Consider the following 19059-nt stretch of genomic DNA (forward strand, 5'->3'; position numbering starts at 1 on the left):
CAGTGCTTCCCGGGGGAAGGAGGGTCCGTGCGTGCCCACCTGGCGGGAGGGAAGGAACCAGAGGGGTGATCCTGTGGAGATTAGAGGGTGGCTGGGAAGATGCCGGGGGAGGGAAGGGAGGATTCTTGGCCCCCTCTCAGCTGTTTCCCTTCCACTTTGCACCTCGCTCAGTCGCCAGGTGCCAAGGGAAAACATCCCTGGTTCACAGCGAAAGCTGCAGCGCTGAGCCCGCTTCCCTGGGCAAGCCAGGCCCACGCCGCCACCTGCTGGGCAATCCCTGTCATGCTGCCCCCAGTACCAGGCTGCCTTGGCCCCAGTGGGGACCGTGTATTTGATACAAGGCAGCGTTTGCTATTCAATGCGCCCTGTAAGGCAGTGGTGTAGCTGCAATGGTGCAAGTGATGCAGGCGTACCAGGGCCTACGAGGTTACGGGGCCCCACCAGAAGCAGCAATGCTCCGGCACGTCTCCTGGCCCGTGGGGTCGTGACGCCACTCGCTCTCATTTGGCCCCATCGCACCCGTCGTGACAGAAGGGGTGGGCTGGGCCAAACCTGACCAGTGGCGTGACCCTGGCAGCAGGTCGCCATGCCAACCATCTCTCAGATTTGGTTTGTGTTGTGTGAGCGTGGGGCGGGTGAGGGGAGCAAGCGGAGCTGCTGGGCACCCGGGATTGGGAAGCGGTGAATGGCGTGCTGAGTGGGAGGGTGGGGAGGGGCGGCAGTGCTGGTGTCTGGCTAGGAAGTTCCCGGGCCTGTGGCCAAGTTGCTAGTGGGCTGTGGAGTGGAGCGTATTGGGGGCTGCAGGGCGAGGGGTTGGGGATGATGGGGTAGGTGGGGGGGCCGTGATGTCGAGAGTAAGCAACATTTTAGATTTCAGAATCAGGAAGGGGGCCCATAGCCTTGTCTTGCCTCAGGGCCCTCTGGGGCCATGTTACGCCATTACTGTAAGGAAGGGGACTGGCATCTCAGCTCAGAGCCTTCCTGTGGTTAACAGGAGCCAGGCGATCTGGGTTGTATTCTCAGTTCATTGCGTGAGCAGGGTGAGAACTCCGTGCCTCAGTTTCCCCATCTGTAAAATGAGGATAATGCTAGTGACCTGCCTCCCAGGGGCATCTGCCTCCCACTGATAGGGTGACCAGAGGAGATGAAGAAAATATCAGAACAAAAATTGCGTCCCGACCAGAGATCGGTCGGGACGTGGGACAAACAGCTCAAAATCGGGACGGTCCAGATTTTATCGGGACGTCTGGTCACCCTACCCACTGAGCTCCTTAATGTCTGTAAAGCCCTGGCAGGTACTAGACAGGTGCAAAGCATGCATCTAAGAAACAGCATGTCCCTGGCTTCCTTTGCCCAGCCTCCTGCCAAATAAGTCCTGCTGAAGAAATACATCAAGGCTGGCAGAGTCCAAACCTCCACCAGGATCTTTCTTCTTTTTCTTCGACTGTCCCTCCATGTGAGGGGCATGTCTGCCAAGGGGGTTCACTGGTGAGTTTTTAGGGGCTGAGGAGCCCAATTCACATACTGCAGATTTTCTCATAGCAGCAGCAAGGGCTCTGTGGCACAATGGATAGTGCTTTGGACTTCTAGCTTGCTGACCAATGAAGTCATTCAAAGGTTGTGGGTTCGAGTCCCACCAGAGCTGTTTTACACCCCTCACAGTGAATGTGTTGAAACTGTAGGATATTCCACTCAACAGTTTGACAATCCTGGCATTAATTCAATGGAAAAGAAACGCATCCCATAACTGACAAAATTATTCCTCTGACCAAGGAAAACAGGAGTCCTGTCACTTGCTTAAAGCCAAAGTCCAAAGGAAGCTATATGACATCAGAAACAATCAGGATCTTTCTCTAGCTTCAAAACCAGTTCTTGGGAGGGACTGGTCATTGTTAATTCCTGTCTAGGCCACTGGTCGAAGGTGAGTGAAAGCTGTTACCATTTGAGGGCTGGTCGCTGGCCCACATGCCATGGATTAGCACATCAAGTCCAGTTCCCAGCAGACTCCACACAGAGAAATGACAGCGGCACTGATCAGTCTCTGCAGACAGGTGGGTGACTTGATTTCCCTGGGGAGATGGCCAGATTGGAATAGTAGACAGATAAATCCATCGTGCGTGGCAGAAACACTCCCTGCTCGCCAGTCTCAACCTCCATTTGCTCAGTTTTACACCTTGTTAATTTCTAACATGCCCACGGAATGTTTTGCAATTGACTTTGATGGAGCAGGAGCGAGCCCTAAATCTCAGCTCACCCCGTTTGAGGGTCCAGCCGGATCCCCCAGGCTCTAGGGCTGGAATCCTGCAAAGCAGCTCCAGGCTGCCTGCTCGGAGGATACTGGCCAGTGGAATCTGAAATGTAGGTAATCACTGCAAACCATGAGAACGACCCAGCAGGGTACTGGCTGGTTCAGGGATGTGCCCATGGGCTACAGACCCTCTTGCCTCTCAATGACCCATTCAAACCAGGCTGGTACTAACCTAAAACCTTTTCATCTGGTGACCATTTGGCTGCCTCTATGAAACGCAGGGTTGCCAACCGAATACCCTAGCACTGCCCCTTCCCTGAGCCCCTCCTCCCCCCGCTCACTACATTTCCCCCTCCCTCAATGGCTTGCTCTACCCCACCCTCACTCACTTTCACTGGGCTGAGGCAGGGGGTTGTGGTGCAGGAGGGGGTGAGGGCTCTAACTGGCAGTGTGGCCTCCGGGGTGGAGCCAAGGGGTTGGGGTGAGGGCTCTAGCTGGGGGTGCGGACGCTGGGGTGGGGCCGGGAATGAGAGGCTTGGGGGGCAGGAAAGGGCTCCAGGTTGGCAGGTGCGGCAGAGGGGTTCAGGGTGTGGGAGGGGTTTCTGGGCTGGGGCAATCAGTTGGAGTGCAGGAGGGGGTGAAGGTTCCGTCTGGAGGTGCGGGTTCTGGGGTGGGGTTGGGGGGTCCAGGTGCGGGAGAGGGCTGTGGGTTGAGGCAGGGGGTTGTAGTGTAGAGGGGCTCCATCTGTGGGTGCTGGGGCTGGGGAGGAGGGGTTTGGGGTGCAGGAGGGGGTTCTTGGTTGGAGGGATGCTCAGGGCTGGGGCTTGGGGTTTGTGGCATGGGCTTATCTCTGGCGGCTCCTGGTCAGCAGTGCAGTGGGAGGGTTACTATGGCAGGCTTCCTGCCTGTCCTGACTCCGCGCTGTGCCCCGGAAGCGGCTCGCAGGTCTGGCTCCTAGGCAGAGGTGCAGCAGGAGGCTCCGCTCGCTGATTTCACTTGCAGGCACTGCCCCCGCAGCTCCCATTGGCTGTGGTTCCCGGCCAATGGGAGTGCGGAGCCGGTGCTCAGGACAGGGGCAGCGCGTGGAGCCCCGTGGGCCCCCTCACCCCTGCCTAGGAACCGGACTGCTGGCCGCTTCCGGGGCGCAGCACAAAGCCAGGACAGGAGGGACTAGCCTGCCTTAGCTCCGCAGCACCGCTGACCGAACTTTTAACGGCCCGATCGGCGGCACTTTTTTGAGCAGGTGTTCCGGTCGAAAACCAGACACTTGGTCACCCTAATGAAACGAGGCCTGGATCCCTGCCCAGTTCACAGGCCTCTGTATCAGACAGACCGTTCCACAAGGCACCAATCTGTCTCTTTGCTGGCAGTTGCAGCAAAGCCGCCAAAAAGTGAATGGGAGACAAAGGCCTTTGGGGAACCTCACCCTGCTGCCGCCCATGCTGCATGAACAGAGGCCCAGATGCTCAAAGGTATTAAGGTGCCCAACTCCCATCGGAGCCAAAGGATCTGGGTCAGAGTGCTGCAGCTGCAAAGGGCCAGACACACAGTGTCTCAACGTCTCCACAGTCAGCAAGCAGCAGTGCATTTCTCGGCAATGAAGGGTAAAAGAGCCTGGGCCAGAGAAGGGGAGGAAGCCAGCTGGCTTTAATGCCCGAGGATGACACATGGACCCGCCAAGTTCACTCATTTGCCTTCTCGCCACAGCTGCCTGTAGAACAAATGCATCCAGGTGTATGAGGCTCAGAACCAGCACCAGAGCCAGGCAACCATGTTCACAGAATCTGCCTGCCCACCAGGGCTGACCCATGCTTGGCAGGAGAAAGAAGAGGAACTAAAGGGCCAGGCTGAATGTTACTTCAAGGAACTCTGGTTACACATTCCCTAGTGGCTAAACTCTTGTGACCCAAATTACAGACAGGCTTCTTCCTCAGATCTCTTTGAACTGTCCATGTCCTGCTGACATTGCTGGAAGTTACCCAGCCCCTGAGGGGTGTGTAGTACTGTGCAGGAAAACAGGGCACCAGGGCTGACTCTCCTCTCTCATTGGTGTCAATCAGGAGTGACACCCTGGTTGGCTACACAGGAATGGGGCACTGCCAACCTCAAATGTTAAAAAGCCCCTCCCACCCCCATCACAAGATTGGCTTAAAAATCTCAAGAGTTATAAAAATAACAAATGTCTGGTTCTTTTTATTTGCCTGCTGGTGCCTGATCCTTGGGGGGAGGGCGGGAAGGATATTTTTAAGCTTTCCTCTGCAACCACAAAGGCTAGAAACGTACTAGTTTAAAATGAAAGCTGTGATTTCGCATGCGATCCCCTGACTCCAGAAGCTGGGGCTTTCCGAAATCTTAGGAGGTACGTAGATTTTTACAGTGCTTGGACAAGTCAGCTGTTAACCAGTAAGAGAGTCTCCGACTTGGCTAGAGTGCACTACTGCCTCACTGTGAAAACCCCCAAAAATCCCCCCAGCCTCCCAAATGTGGTAAATATCCCCAAACCCTCCCAAAGTCACATAAGCCACCATATAACATTGCGAGAGCTGGCACCCTGGGTAGTCTGGTGTGAGTGACCCCAGGATCAGGGCCCCCAGGCTTCTCAGCTGCAGGATCAGTCCCTAATTCTGGCCGCCCCCCCCCCCCCCCCCTTGGATTTGCCTATAGTGTCATGGCCGACGATGGAACCCTAGGGCCTGAATGACGGTAGCACTAGTATACATTGCGCATGTGCACGCTGTTCCACTCACTAATATGGCACCTGGTGCACCATAGCAACATTCCCCTCTTCGTGTGACAGCTAAAACCCTCCGGGTGGTAACGTGCACCCGGCGCCACCAGAGTTCCTCCTGCTGGGTGCGGAGGGGGGCGGTCGGCGTCCATCTTCCGATCCCTCCCATTGGTTGACAGAGCCAGCCGTGGGCGGGGCGCCGGTGCTGATTGGAAGCAGCGGGAGCAGCTGGTGTTCCGCTAGCCAATCCGCTCCCGTCAGCTGATGGGTGTGTCGCGCGGGGCAGACACGTGTGGGAGGGCAGCTGCCTGCAGGGGCTTGCGGCGCCGGGCAGGACCCAGCGAGGTACACGGGGGAGCCGGAGCTCGGTGCAGTGCTGGGGCTCCCCTGGGCTCCCTCCCTGGGCCTCTGCAGCCCCCGGCATGGCTGAGGAGAAGCCCCTCACCGTGGTGACCTGCACAGCCCCTGTCAACATCGCGGTCATCAAGTACTGTGAGTATCCCCCTGCCCCTCTGGCCTGCCGGGGGCTCGGTGCCCCGTCCCCTCTCCCGGGCACGCCCCCTTCGTGCCCGGCCCCTGGCCCTCCCCGACCCCAGGGCAGCGCCCCAGAGGGGGGGGGACCCCGTATCCCTCAATCGCCCCCAATAAGGCCCTGGAGTCGGCAACGGCTGCAGTTTTCTGAGTGAGCAAACGGCTGCGTCTCTCTGTCAGACTGTGTAAGCTCCTTGGGGCAGGGACTGCGCCTTCCAGCGGGCTGGTGCTTTCCACCCCAGCCCCCTCCAGAGAGAGCCTTTCCTCAAGGGCAGGGGAGTGGGTGAGGGGGGGGCTGGGCCAGGAGAAGAGCCCTGTCAAAGCCTGTCTCGTTGAGTCTGGAAGTCTTGGAGGAGCTGGAAGTTGCCAAACGCCGTTACCCAGGTGAAGTCCCTTCCAGACTCCGTCTAACAGGACTGGAATGCTGGCCAGACCAAGCACAGGATGGGGGCATAGCTGGGGGAAAGGCCTCTACGTGGGCTATTGCCATCCTGTTCAGCCCCGTGTTCCCTGCTGGGTGGGCCGTCAGGCCTGTTTTTAGTGGGGCTGACTTTGGCTTGTTCTCTGTTCCTGAGTTTGCAGATTTTGTCCCCGTTTATTTGTCTCAGTCTCTGCAGCGGAAGCACCTCCAGTTGTCATGGCGGTACACACTGTAGGGTTTAATAAATTAAAACAGAGGCCGTGGTAACTAACCAGCCCTGGGTGAGGCAGGCAGAATGAATTCTGCAGCCGTGATCTCGTCAAACCTGTTTCTTGTATCCATTTGTCTGTGGGCTGGTGAGGATTATTTGGAAGTGACTTGTGTGGCTCTGTCTTATTGCATTATTGGGCTCCTCTGATCGGTCTCCATGTGCCTGAGGGCAACTGCTGAGGCAGGAACCTGAGTGATTAACTGTTCGATGAGAGAGAGCCCTGTTCTAACGACAGGGGCTCTCGGTGCTGATTTTGCCATCTAATCTCTTCCAGGGGGGAAGCGAGATGAAGAGCTGATTTTACCCATCAATTCCTCTCTGAGCGTCACCCTGCACCAGGACCAGGTTGGTATGAACTTGTATTAAAAACCCAGGAAAGATGTTTCTCGGGAGTGAATTGGAGCTGAGGCTGCTAGAGAAGAGAGATGGTTAATGGTGGGACCGGAGCAGAGAGGGGGGGTTCATTGGGAGTGAAAAAACAGCAGCCGCTCTTCTTCTGGGAACAATCAGGCAAACATTCAAGGAAAAAGGTGGTAACTTTCTTCCCAAAGGGCTTGGAAATGATGGGCCACCATGGGAGAAACATCTGCCCCAAAGTGTGGTTTGCTATAAACCCCATTGTAAGCTTGTCATAGAAATCTTTCCCCTCTCTACTTTCTGTGGTGTTGTCTAGTGCATTCCCCAAGGACCCGTACACGGTTGTCCCCTTTGGCTCCTGTCCCTTCCCTTGGGAGAATATTCCACAGCCTCAGGACTTGTTTCCTGATATTTTGCCAACGTTTTCCCTTTTCTTATTTTAATCTGATTTGGCCCAGTCCATCCCTTGGTTTAATCATCAACTCCCGGGAGTTCAGTGAAGTTCCCTTTGGCCCTTCATTTTTAGATCCCTGTGCACTGTGATCTGGCCCTCTGCAGTGTTTGAATTGGCATCTGTGCTTAGAGAGATGTATCCAGCCACGTATTCGCGCAGTGCTTCCCCGCAGGGCGAGGTGGGTACAGCTTGGTGGAAAGGCGGGGACTTGGGATCCGAAGGGATCTCTGGTTGGCCCGTGGCCTGTGCTGAAGTGCTGGGTAGGGTGACCAGATGTCCCGATTTTTTGGGTCTTTTTCTTATATAGGCTCCTATTACTCCCCCCCACCCCCGTCCCAATTTTTCACATTTGCTGTCTGGTCACCCTAGTCTCACAACCTAGTGATGTGTTGCGCCTCAGCCCCGAATAGACACTTCTAGGGCCTTGGGAAGGTCATGGCCAGGCTCGCTCTCATAAAGGTGAGAGGTGCCAGCCCATCTGGTGGCTGTCAGGGATGCCTCTTCCCATGTTCACCCCGGAAGGAGTATTGCCTGGTGGCAGGAACACCTGGGTTCGCTTCCCACATCTGCCACTGGCTTGCTGTGTGTGGTCTTGGGCCAGTCACTTCCCAACTCCGTGCCTCAGTTTCCCTATGTGTAAAGTGGGGATGATAGTATTTACCTACCGCTGGGGATTACGTGGCTGTGAGATCCCAGGTGAGCGGTGGTATAAATAGAAACCTTTTCTTTTATTATTATCCTAGCAAAATGTGTAAGCTGCTGCCCCATGGGCTAAGGGATTGGGGGCGCCTAGCTTTCACTTTACGTACACTTGCAGTGAGAGTGGAGCCACTCTGTAAAACAAAGTAAACTTTGCAGAGAATCCGTTCACACATTCAGCAGGGCCGGATAGCAGCCTGTGTGGGGAGGGGGTGTTCGGTGGGCAGGGTGCTGGACTGGGAGTTGAAAGACCATGGTTCTAGTCCCACCTCTGCCACTGACCTCTGCTGACCTTGGGCAAGTCTCTTCCACCTGTGTCAGCTCTTTAGGGGATTGTGTCACTCTGCCTTGTACAGCGCCTAGCACAAGGGGGGCCTTTGGGTGCTGCCATGATAGAGAGCAATCGTGATGCGTTAGAATAATTCTGGGCTTTTGTTCTTCCTCGTCATAAATAGAACTCCCTCTGGGGTGGGGGACGGGGGCTTTGTGCGGCCCCGAGGGTGGTGCGAAGTGGCCACTGCTGCGGGGTGCGGCTCAGCGCCAATCTCCGGAGCTAAATCGACGGGCAAGCACACAGTTAGCTGGAACGCCCCCTGCGGGCCCTGGCTGCAGCTCAGCGTGCTCTGATCTCTCCCTCCCAGCTTAAAACCACCACCACAGCCGCCATCAGCAGAGACTTCAAAGAGGACCGGCTCTGGCTGAACGGGGAGGAGGCCGATGTTGGGCACCCACGGCTGCAGTCCTGCCTGCGGGAGAGTGAGTTCCCTGGTGGTGGGCAGGGCGAGCGCAGCCAGTTGGGCTGGTGGGGAGCAGCTGGCATTGCCAGGGGGCAGGTACCAGTTTGAGCCCCCAGCTCTCCCTGCCTCCCTTGCAAGGGCAGTGCCATGTGCCTCGGGGGGGGGGGGACCTCTCCTGGTTGATCAGGGAACTGCACGGTCTCTCCCAGACCTGGGACTCCATCTAGTCATGGTGCTCGCACCAGGCCAGTGGCCAGAATACAGGACCGAGGGGCGTGTAGGGGCAGTGTGAAGGAGGGGGCTTGTTGGGCTCCCAAAGGAGGCAAGTCCTGTCACCTGTGGGGAGGGCAGGCGGTCGAGGTCTGTCAGTCCCTTGGGTTTCCTGTATATTTCCAAGTTGCTGGGAGCATGATCCCCACCAGGCGTGCTCAGTACCTCGGCCATATGCAAGCTGCACGTGGGACTCCTGGGGTCCATTCCCAGCCATGCCACTGGTTCCCCATGTGACCCTGCACAGGATGCCACCCGGCTCCGTGCCTCAGTTTCCCCCTCTGTCAAACTCCCCCCCCCCCCATTCTTCGGGGATCGAAGGGCTGTATTTAAAGCTTGTGAAGTGCTTTGAGACCCTTGCTGATTAGGGGGTGGAGGCTGCTTCTCTGGGACATACCCCACTCCCTGAAAGTCCCTTGTGCTACCCCAGCCCAGGCCCTCTCCTGCCCTGCCCAGAACCCATCCAGGAGAGCGAGGAGGGGCATGCAGATACCTCTGGCTGGCACCATGGCCCTGCTGCTGCCGCCGCCAAGTTTGTCATCTTCTCTCCAGCGCCCAAGGGGTTAATTCCCAACACAGGCAGCTGGTCACTGCTGGGAGGGGGTGTCAGGTGCTACCCATGGACCTGACGCCTCCAGCCCAGCCCCTGTGGAACCCACTGAGGCAGGTCCGATGCCTCCTGGACATCTAAGCCCCGCTCTACTCTGTCCTGCAGTGCGCCGCCTGGCCAGGAAGCGGAGGGGCGGCAGTGCTGGGGCCGCGGCCTCCCTCAGCCTGGCCTACAAAGTGCACGTCGCCTCGGTGAACAACTTTCCTACGGCAGCCGGCCTGGCGTCTTCAGCAGCGGGGTACGCCTGCCTGGGTGAGTGCATGGGTGTGTATGCGCTGGGCTGTCCCTGCTCCTGGCTCTTGGGAGGGGGTACCAGGCTGTCCCTTCCCCCACACACACCCTGCCCCCGGCTCTGGAGGGATTGGAGGGTGGGCTGTTCATGCCCCCCCCCCCATGCCCTGCACCGGTCTGCTGTGGCCCCCCCTTCCTCCCCTGTTGCTGGGCCGTGCCAGAGTGGGGATGGGAGAGAAACTTGGGGACCCGTCAGGGGACGGGCGACCCTGGGATAGGTCCAGGGGGCTGGATGCTGGCAGAGCCCTGGGGCTAGGCCCTGTGGGTGGGGAGCGACTCCCCCAGCCGTGCTGACCTCGCCCCGTCTTGTGTCCCAGTGCACACCCTGGCCCGGCTGTACGGCGTGGAGGGCGAGCTCTCCGAGGTCGCCCGCCAGGGCTCGGGCAGCGCCAGCAGAAGCATGCTTGGGGGCTTCGTGCAGTGGCTGATGGGGGAGCGGCCCGACGGCAAGGACAGCATTGCCCAGCAGGTGGCGCCGGAGACGCACTGGCCAGAGCTCAGAGTACTCATCCTGGTGGTGAGTGAGACCGGGGTGATGGCCCAGGGGGTCTGGTACCCCTCGGTCACGGCATCCATCCGGCCTGAACCCGGGGTTGGGGCAGGAAAAGCATTATGGGATGGCGAGGAGAGAGCGAGAGCTAGTGGCTGCTTCCCCGCTGGGACTCCTGGGTTCCCTTCCCAGCTCTGGAAGGGAAGTGTGGGCTATTGGTTAGAGCAGGGACCTTGGCATCCGGACTCCTGGGTTCTGTGCCAACCTCTCCTGCTTACTAGACCTTGGGCGAGTCTCTCCCACTCCCTGTGGCTCATTTTTCCCCTGCTCCCGACGGGGCGGGAGGTTCGTCTGCGGGGGTACGTTCCAGACGGGACTCTGGCTAATAGGGCTCTCGCAGGCAGTCGCTCTCAGGTTCTCAGGCTCAATCGGCCCAGACCTGGACCCTGAGGTTTGCTGTGCCCTCCCTTGGGAGGGAGAGCAGCGTCCGTTCCTGGGGTGCTGGGGGGCGTGGAGTCAGCGTGGTCTTGGGGGTTTAGGGGTGAGATACTCCCAAGAATGTCACAATTCGGGTGGGGCAGCTGACTGCTCCCAGGTGGTGAGATCTGCTCCCCAAGCATCTGGGGGCCGCTGCACCTTCCTCTGGGTGGGGAGAGCCCTTCGGGATGCTGATGCCAAGTGCTTTCTCGCCCCCCCCCCCCCCCCCAGGTAAGCGCTGAGAAGAAGCCAGTGGGTAGCACGGCTGGGATGCAGACAAGCGTGGACACCAGCCTATTGCTGAAGGTTTGAGGCGGGAGCCCTGTTCTCAGCCCTGTGCCACACAGGGGTGGCGGGCGGGCGGGGGCAGGGGTTTCTCTTGCTCATGTTTGAACTAGCTGCCCCTGCGATGCTGCTGGGGCAGACAGGGGCGCCGGAGTTGGGAATAACCCCCGAATCATTCAAATAAATCCCAGAGCACAGGAGGGCTGCTGCTAACGCCCCTCTCCCTTACCTGCCCTGGAGCCATGCTGGGGGGCGTTTGACTCCTGACCCTGGAGACTGGAATTGTGGAATTTGGTGGAATCTAAACTCTCCTGCTTCAGGACCTGAGGTGACCTCTAGCTAATGGCAGCTGGGAAGGGGTGGGCTATTCCGTCCATCCTGTCTGCAGAGCTACCGGGCCTGATGCCCTGCTCCCTTGCAAAGTCTGCCGGACCTTTGAGTGCATTCGTTGGTGTTTTTCCAGCTCCTTCCAGCACCATGAATCCATGTCAGTGCAACGTGGGCTCTGGTCACCAGCGTGACTGAGCGCCTTGGAATGCACTCAGAGAAACAGCTTATTGCTGGCGGGCTGTAATGCAGCGTGGCTGGAGACCCTGAGACCCGCTAGCTTTGAGGCTCCTCCTCCGGGGCTGCTGGATCCGAGGGTATGGCCTGCACGTCGGGGCGGTGACCGGGCTCTACCCACGTGGCCATGGGCTGAGATTTCAGACAGCTGCCGGAACATCACTGACTGTGTTAACAACTCAGCCAGCAGCGGCATTGTGATGTGACTGGAGACCCTTTGTAGCAGCAGCACTAATTCTATTCAGAGGGTGGCAGGGAGATTTGGGAGCCCCCCCCTCCTACCCCCGGCATCCCCTTCAAAACAGGATAAAGCAGCCCTGCACAGCCCGTGGGGAGCAGCCGTGCACTGGCCCCTGGTGGGGAGGGGCTGTTATCCGTGGTTCACAGTCATGCTGGAAGGGCATAACGAGTGGGGTCCCGCAGGGATCGGTTCTGGGTCCAGTTCTGTTCAGTAGCTTCGGCAGTGATTTAGATAATGGCATGGGGAGAACACTTATAAAGTTTGCAGACAATACCAAGCTGGGAGGAGTTGCAAGTGCTTTGGAGGATAGGATTAAAATTCAAAATGATCTGGACAAACTGGAGAAATGGTCTGAAGTAAATAGTATGAAATTCAATAAGGACAAAGGCAAAGTACTCCAGTTAGGAAGGAACAATCGGTTGCACACGTACAAAATGGGAAATGACTATCTAGGGAGGAGTACGGCAGAAAGGGATCGGGGGGGTCAGTGGATCACAAGCTAAATGTTATTCAACAGTGTAACACTGTTGCAAAAAAAGCAAACGTAATTCTGGGATGTATTAACAGGAGTGTTGTAAGCAAGACACGAGAAGTAATTCTTCCGCTCTACTCTGCGCTGGTTAGGCCTCAGCTGGAGTATTGTATCCAGTTCTGGGCACCGCATTTCAGGAAAAATGTGGACAAATTGGAGACAGTCCAGAGAAGAGCAACAAAAACGATTAAAGGTCTAGAAAACCTGACCTGTGAGGGAAGATTGAAAAAATTGGGTTTGTTTAGTCTGGAGAAGAGAAGACTGAGAGGGGACATAACAGTTTTCAAGTACATAAAAGGTTGTTACAAGGAGGAGGGAGAAAAATTGTTCTTAACCTCTGAGGACAGGACAAGAAGCAATGGGTTTAAATTGCAGCAAGGGAGATTTAGGTTGGACATTAGGAAAAACTTTCTAACTGTCAGGGTAGTTAAGCACTGGAATAAATTGCCTAGGGAGGTTGTGGAGTCTCCATCACTGGAGATTTTTAAGAGCAGGTTTGACAAATACCTGTCGGGGATGGTCTAGATAATACTTAGTCCTGCCTTGAGTGCCGGGGACGGGACTAGATGTCCTGTCGAGGTCCCTTCCAGTCCTATGACTCCTCCAGCTCTCCTGGCTCTGATCCTCTCCTGGCTCTTTTCCCGCCTTTGTAGGGGCATGTTGGTGGGTGGGGCCTTGCTGGGAGCAGCCCTCCCAGTGGTTGTGTGTTGGGGGGCAGGATTAGAGAGGGTGCAGTCCATCCCCCGTGCTGTGATGAGGTGTCCCCACTGGATGATGGTGCCGAGGAGATGGCACAGGTGCCCAACGTAGTAATGAGACTTTGTGGGTCTCCCCATCCCAAGGTAATGGGGTGCCCCCCAGCCCAACGTAACCGTCCCTGTCGCCCCATTGCAGCACCGCGCAGAGGCAGTGGTGCCAGAGCGCATGGCCCAGATGATCCAGTTCATCCAGCAGCGAGACTTTGAGGGCTTTGGCCAGCTGACCATGAAGGACAGCAACCAGTTCCATGCCACCTGCCTGGACACCTTCCCTCCCATCTTCTACCTCAACGACGTCTCCCGGCGCATCATCGCCCTGGCCCACCGATTCAACGCCCACCACGGCAAGACCAAGGTGGGCTCAGGGCGGGATATGCGGACGGAGCTGGCATCAGGGGTGCATAGCCTGGCACTTCGGGCAGGGCCTCCTGGTTCAGAGAGGGGCTTGTCCTTGTAGCAAGGCGACAGGGTCAGAGCCCCATGATTGGAGAGTGGTGTCTGTCCGCTCAGAACATGTGCCATGCACCGGTAGAGCCATTGGCCGCCCCTTTGAGATCTCCCGGGGCCGATCTGCTGTGCCAGGCACTACATGTGCTCAGGCAGGTCCTAGGGAAGCTTGGGATTTCCCCAGGAGGATTGTGGGAGTTGGGAGACTTTTTCCACGTTCTCCCCTGGCACCCAAGCGTCCCCCACAGCCATGTACAATTGCCCACCATGTGCAGCATTGGGAACTCTGGGGTATGTGCCCAGAAGATGCCGCTTCCAACCTAACGGCAGCGCGGTCAGGGGGCCGGACAGCGAACAGGTATAGGGCTGCACTGACTCATGACCGCTACGCGGGAGGTCACTTCCTAGTGGAGTGATGCCCCATTGAGGGTTCCGGTGTGTGACAAAAGGCTCCTTGCTGCCCCAGAGGACCTGCCCCTAGGAAACCAACTAAAATCGGCCTCCCCGTGTGAGTGATTTATCCTGCCCGGCTTCTGCCACCCACCCTGCAGCACCTACCCCCCTTCCCCACTGACTAGCCTTCAGCAAATCTCCATCACGCGTCCCTGACTGTTTGTGGGAAACACGTGGGATCCCGCAGCCCCGCTCCCTGGGATGTGATGGAGGCGAGCAGTTGGTGGATGAGCGGACGAGGTGCAGTCGGCTCACATGCTTCAGGGGGCCCGTTGCGCTCTGCGGGGCTCAGGAAGGGATCCCCACCCCAGATGCAGCTGTCGAGGGTGGGGAGGTGGTTCCTTCTGTGGCACCGGGCGTTGCCCATGAATACTGGATCTGGTGGACCCTGGGGCAGGATCTGTTTGCCCACCCAGCCGTGCTAGCACCAGCCCTGTTGCATGGCAGGGGGAGGGAATGTGCATCTCGCTGAGGGCAGATGAAACAGGAAGCAGCTGCTGTTTTTCACGCTGCCTTCCTCGAGCAGGTGTTTCTCTCTGGCCAGCCCCATTCACCCGCCCCCTGAACTCCCTGCTCTGGTGCCAGCGTGCTGCTGGGCACCAGACTGTGGAGACGTGCCCAGGGCCAGCAAAGGCTGCAGCTGTTGGGCCGGGTGAGCATTTAGGACCCAGGGCACTGAGCGCTGGAGCCCGCTGGGGACAGGTAGCCCTGCTCCGGGTGCTGCGCTGACCACATCCGCTCTGTCGCAGGTGGCCTACACCTTCGACGCTGGCCCCAACGCTGTGATCTTCACCCTAGCGGACACGGTGGAGGAGTTTGTGGAAGTGGTGAAGTGCAGCTTCCCCCCTGAGTCTAACGGAGACCAGTAAGTCGCACACGCCCCGTTCAGCCAACGCGGTGTGCTGGGGACTGGGGTAGCAGGGGCTGTGGGTCAGGACTGAGGGGCACCAGCAGAGGGGCGTGGGACAATGCTGCTCCGGATTGAGGGTATCGGTAGGGCTGTGGAAGGCTGGGGTTCCCAGGGCTGGGCTAACAGGGGAGGGGGCTGCAGGCTGGGACTGAGGGGCATTGGCAGTGCTTGGGGTGGGGATGCAGTGGGGCACCAGGAGCAAGTTGGCGGGCAGGGCTGTTCCCTCTGCCCTGCCCCCTTGATTCTGGTCCATCCAGGGTCTCTAGCTGCTGCTCTCAGCTCTGCCGCTGCGTTCCCGGAACCCAGGGCCTGCAGCAGCCGGAGGGTTTGGGGCTGTCAGGCAGCACTAGTGGGGTCTGCCCGCGACGGACTAAGGCGGGAGCTCTAGGAGTTTGGTCTCAGCCTAGAGTGGGCATTGGTGAGACAGAGCCAGTCTGCAGCAGATGAGGGGGCAGCCCGAGGCGTCCCGGCGCAGGGGGAAGATGACTGAGAGGGCAGCGACTCCCAGCCCCTCTTGACCCCCCATCTCCCCTCTCTTGGGGTGTGCACCGCGTACCCCCACCGATACCTCCTTTGTGCCCCCCCGCAGGTTCCTGAAGGGGCTGCCGGCCAGGCCCGCCTCGCTCTCGAAGGAGCTGCTCTCCGCTGTGGTGCTGGAGCCTGTTCCTGGGGCGATCCGGTACATCCTCCTAACCAAGGTACGGCGCGGGGCTGGGCCTGGGGCCGGTTGGGGGTGCTGTTGCAGACCCGGGCCCAGCCACGCTGTGGAGCTCGAACGTGGCTGACGCCAGGCTTGGCTGTCTGCAGTGGCAGAAAGAAACCATGTTTGCACAGCCTGGAGTGGGGAACGAGGGGGGCTGGTCTGTTTGACTCTCCTTTGGGTCTCGGGCCATGCTCTGAACCCCAGAGTCTGAATTAGGGGTGGGGAGGGGGGCTTAGGTCCTCCTCCCCCATCCCCATTGCAAAGGGCGCCTTTAAGGACAAGCCCTGTGCCATGGGAGAGCGCCCCAAGATTCATTGGGCGGGTCTGAGCACTGTGCAGATAGACTCTCTCATCGAGGCCTTGTCTACACTGCCACCTTCTCGCTCAGGGGTGTGAAAAACACCCCCCACCCCCTCCCGAGCGCTGCGAGTTTTAGCGCTGTAAAGCACCAGTGTAGACCGTGCCCCAGCGCTGGGAGCTGCGCCCCTTGAGGGGATGGGTTTTTTACAGCTCTCTCTCTCCCAGCGCTGGTGCCGCGACAACGGTTTAACATTGCTATTGAAGACAAACCCCGAGTTCTTTCCCGGCAGCTGGCCCCGCCCCATGCCAGCACCTGCTTCCTCTTTCTCTGAACTAGCGAAACGCCCAGCGGTCCCCTAGCTCATCAGCTGCGTGGAATCAGGGCCTGGAGGAGTCATGTGGCTTCCAGCCGTGGGGTTGGCCAGTGCTGGTGTGAGAGGAAAGCTGCGCGTGATGCAAGGTGTCCCCTGGCATCCCAGGGTTAAATCCAATGTACCCACCAGCGTGCAGACCTGGGGGCAAGCATCCAGTTAAGGGCAGGAGGCATTGGAGGGGGAGCAGGCTGCTGGTGCAGACTTTGTCATCCCAGATTAGACCGTGAGGTTCGCAGATCTGCAGTGGCAGGAGACAGACCAGCGGCCTGCCCATCTCTGGCAGTGCAGTACTCAAAGGGGGCTTTCTTCTAACTTCCCCCATCGATAGGGCACCTGGTCAGCTGTTTGGTGCTGTCTAAACCCTCTGCTGTGTACGTAAAGCCCTGTGTCTGGGTCCCTCGCCCATAGCACCCATGGGGTCCCAGCAGCCCTCTCCAGCTCCCCTCTGTAATGTGTGGCTTTGTTCCTCTTATAGCCAGGGCCGGGGCCTCAGCCTCTGGACGATCCCAACCTACATCTGCTGGGAGCAGATGGGCTACCCTGCCCAAGGGCCTGAGCAGCTGTCCGGCCCCCTTCAGCCTCAGGGAGACACGCTGAGCCAAGACGCTTCCAGCCTGCGGGGAACGTGGATTGTGACTATGCCGTTTCAGTCGCTGGCTCTCAGGAGAGCGGAGAGGCATTCGGGGCTTGGCCTTGGGGAATCGATCCCAGCAAAGCTGGGGGATTGCCGGTGAGGTACAGTCTGGGAGAAGGTTTTCAGGTCCTGCTGTGCCTGCTGCTCTGTCCTGGGGGATTTAATGCTGGGGAAGAGCGCTGGTGACCAAAGCCCCCTCGCAGAACACGTGCCACCTGGCCAGTGGCAGTGCCAGTGACCCATGCTGCCCAGCCAGTGTGCTGCTCCCCCCATCTGCCGGGGCCCCTCGGGAAAGGAGGGTCCCATCTCCATGGCCAATTCTGCCAGCAAAGGAGGGCAGTTTGACGAGGCCTGTTCGTCTGCTAGGAAAAGGACAGACTCCACAGCAAACCGCTTCCAGATGGGAACAGCTCCTGGCGCCAGCTGCCCTGGGCTCCTTTCTGGTGGGGCCTGATCTGGACTGACCTAGAGATGAAGGGCTCACCCATCCCCTTAGCCAGCTGGTGCCGCTCTCCAGCACAGATCACCCCATCCCAGGCTGCGCTGAGAAGCTGGTTTTTTTAAGAATGGAGCAATAGGAACAACTTTGAAGTGTCCCTGCTTACTTGTTGTTGGTTTTTCGGTGTAAATGCCCATGAATATCACTTTCTGAACCCAGAAGTGTCTGTCAGTTTTTTACATTCCTACCCTGCTTCCCTTCGATCTGTTAAGGTCCAGCGGGAGACACCCAGAGGGATGGAGGAGAGGGTGTTGTCCAGGAAGAGGCTGGAAATGAAGCAGGTAGATTAAATTCCTGCATTACATTAGCAGCACTAACCAGTCCAGTCCCACCACACATGTAGGACTGTTTCTTTCCATGGTGATTCCACAGCTACTTTATCAAACGTTTGGAATAAAAGCCTTGGTGTCGGGAGGCAAATTCTGGTTACTTTCTGCCTACCTCCCTTTCCCTTATGCAGTTCCACTTGTAGGAGTTATTCTTCACTTCCCCTCTCAAGAACGACCCCTCCACATGCTCCTAGTGGAATGCTGGTGCGGTGTGCTGCTCAACAGCTGCAGTGTTCCACCCCAGAGGCAGCTGCATTTCAGAGGTGGGTGGGTGAGTGATCACTAGTGTATACAGCAACTACAGCACTTGAAATGGAAGACACGTCGTATCCAACAGTTCTCTCAGCTGTATTCAGAATCTTTTCCTAATGTCCCATAGCTGCTCCTGGTATCAGAGCCCGCTTACTCATGAGGAATTGGCTACAGGCTGCTGGGTTGGTTTTTGTTTGTTTGTTTTTAAAAGTCTTTCCTCATAGCTCATTCCAACACCTTGGTGGCTCTTCTCTGCGGTGCTTGTGACCTATTTGATCCTGATGTATGGTGGAAGCTCTGGGCTGAGGGTTGCTAGAGAAAGTGTTGCCCATTCAGGGGGGGCTAGGGCTGTCAGTGGGGTAATGTGTGTGTGTGGGGGGGGGTTGCATCACTTCCCGGGTCCGAGTAAAAGTTGAAGGGGCAGGCCCAGAAATGTGTGTAGAAGGTAGAGCTCTGCCCGGTGCCTTTGTATGGGTATTTCAAAGGCTGGGGCGGTGGAGATCTTGCTGGCCCAGGAGGAAAGTGGGTGATCCAAGAAGGGAGGAGACAGGAAGCGTTTGCTGTAAATCAGGGGTAGGGGGATAAGACGAAGGGAGCATGGGGGTGAGATGGCTTTAGCCGGCTCCGGGGGGCAAGGAGGAACTGCCTTATGAACCCACAAGCATGAGGAAATTGATCAATTTCCTCACCAACTGATGGCAACCGTGACCCGTCAGCTGTAGTTTGCAAGCCCCAGGCTGGGTGCTGTAGCCAGAGGCTGGAGTGAAAGCATTTCAGGCCGGGCCCAAGGGTCCTTCCCCGTGCCTCACCCCCAGAGCAGGAGCAGGGCTCTGCTGGCGTCTGAGCGGGTCTGGACACCCAGCCGCTTTCCTCTCGTTCCCCACCCGGCTGGAGAAGGGGAACCGGGCAGCAGGTGCCTCTGCCTTGGGCTCCTGGCCTTCACGCAAATTGTATCTCAGCTGTCCCGGCCTGAGTGAAGTGATTCTCCCCCTGCTGCTGTGGGTGAGCAGGGCTGGGCCTGCAGAGAACCTGAGTTCAGTCCCTGCTCTGCCACTGCCATGCTTTGTGAGTGTGGGCAGGTCTCTGTGCCTCGGTTTCCCCAGCTTTAGCCTCCTAGGTGAAATGCTGCGAGATTGCCTGAGCGCGGTCGTCTTCCTACAGCCCTGCCTGCTGGGCCTTTTGCCAAGCGGTACG

General features: G+C 58.0%; 1 protein-coding gene and 1 non-coding gene across 2 annotated transcripts; both read left to right on the top strand.

Moving 5' to 3' along the window:
* The first annotated feature begins 1552 nt into the window (after window positions 1–1552).
* TRNAR-UCU lies at window positions 1553–1645 on the top strand. The gene is made up of 2 exons: window positions 1553–1589; window positions 1610–1645. It is a non-coding gene; the product is annotated as a tRNA-Arg (tRNA).
* Window positions 1646–5249: 3604 nt separating this feature from the next.
* MVD (mevalonate diphosphate decarboxylase) lies at window positions 5250–17345 on the top strand. The gene is made up of 10 exons (XM_034788749.1): window positions 5250–5468; window positions 6474–6544; window positions 8351–8465; window positions 9432–9578; window positions 9935–10134; window positions 10816–10890; window positions 13101–13319; window positions 14614–14729; window positions 15364–15472; window positions 16627–17345. Exons 1-10 carry the CDS (start codon window positions 5399–5401, stop codon window positions 16705–16707), a joined length of 1203 nt encoding a protein of 400 aa, XP_034644640.1. The 5' UTR covers window positions 5250–5398; the 3' UTR covers window positions 16708–17345.
* The last annotated feature ends 1714 nt before the right edge of the window (window positions 17346–19059 follow it).

This window comes from Trachemys scripta, chromosome 13, assembly GCF_013100865.1.
Source record: "Trachemys scripta elegans isolate TJP31775 chromosome 13, CAS_Tse_1.0, whole genome shotgun sequence".
Classification (NCBI taxonomy): domain Eukaryota; kingdom Metazoa; phylum Chordata; order Testudines; family Emydidae; genus Trachemys; species Trachemys scripta.

Bases quoted from the DNA above. Each gene is read 5' to 3' on its own strand.
- MVD (XM_034788749.1), top strand. From the start codon at position 5,399: ATGGCTGAGGAGAAGCCCCTCACCGTGGTGACCTGCACAGCCCCTGTC. The intron at 5,469-6,473 runs GTGAGTATCCCC...AATCTCTTCCAG, and splicing joins CATCGCGGTCATCAAGTACT to GGGGGAAGCGAGATGAAGAG. The intron at 9,579-9,934 runs GTGAGTGCATGG...CTTGTGTCCCAG, and splicing joins AGCGGGGTACGCCTGCCTGG to TGCACACCCTGGCCCGGCTG.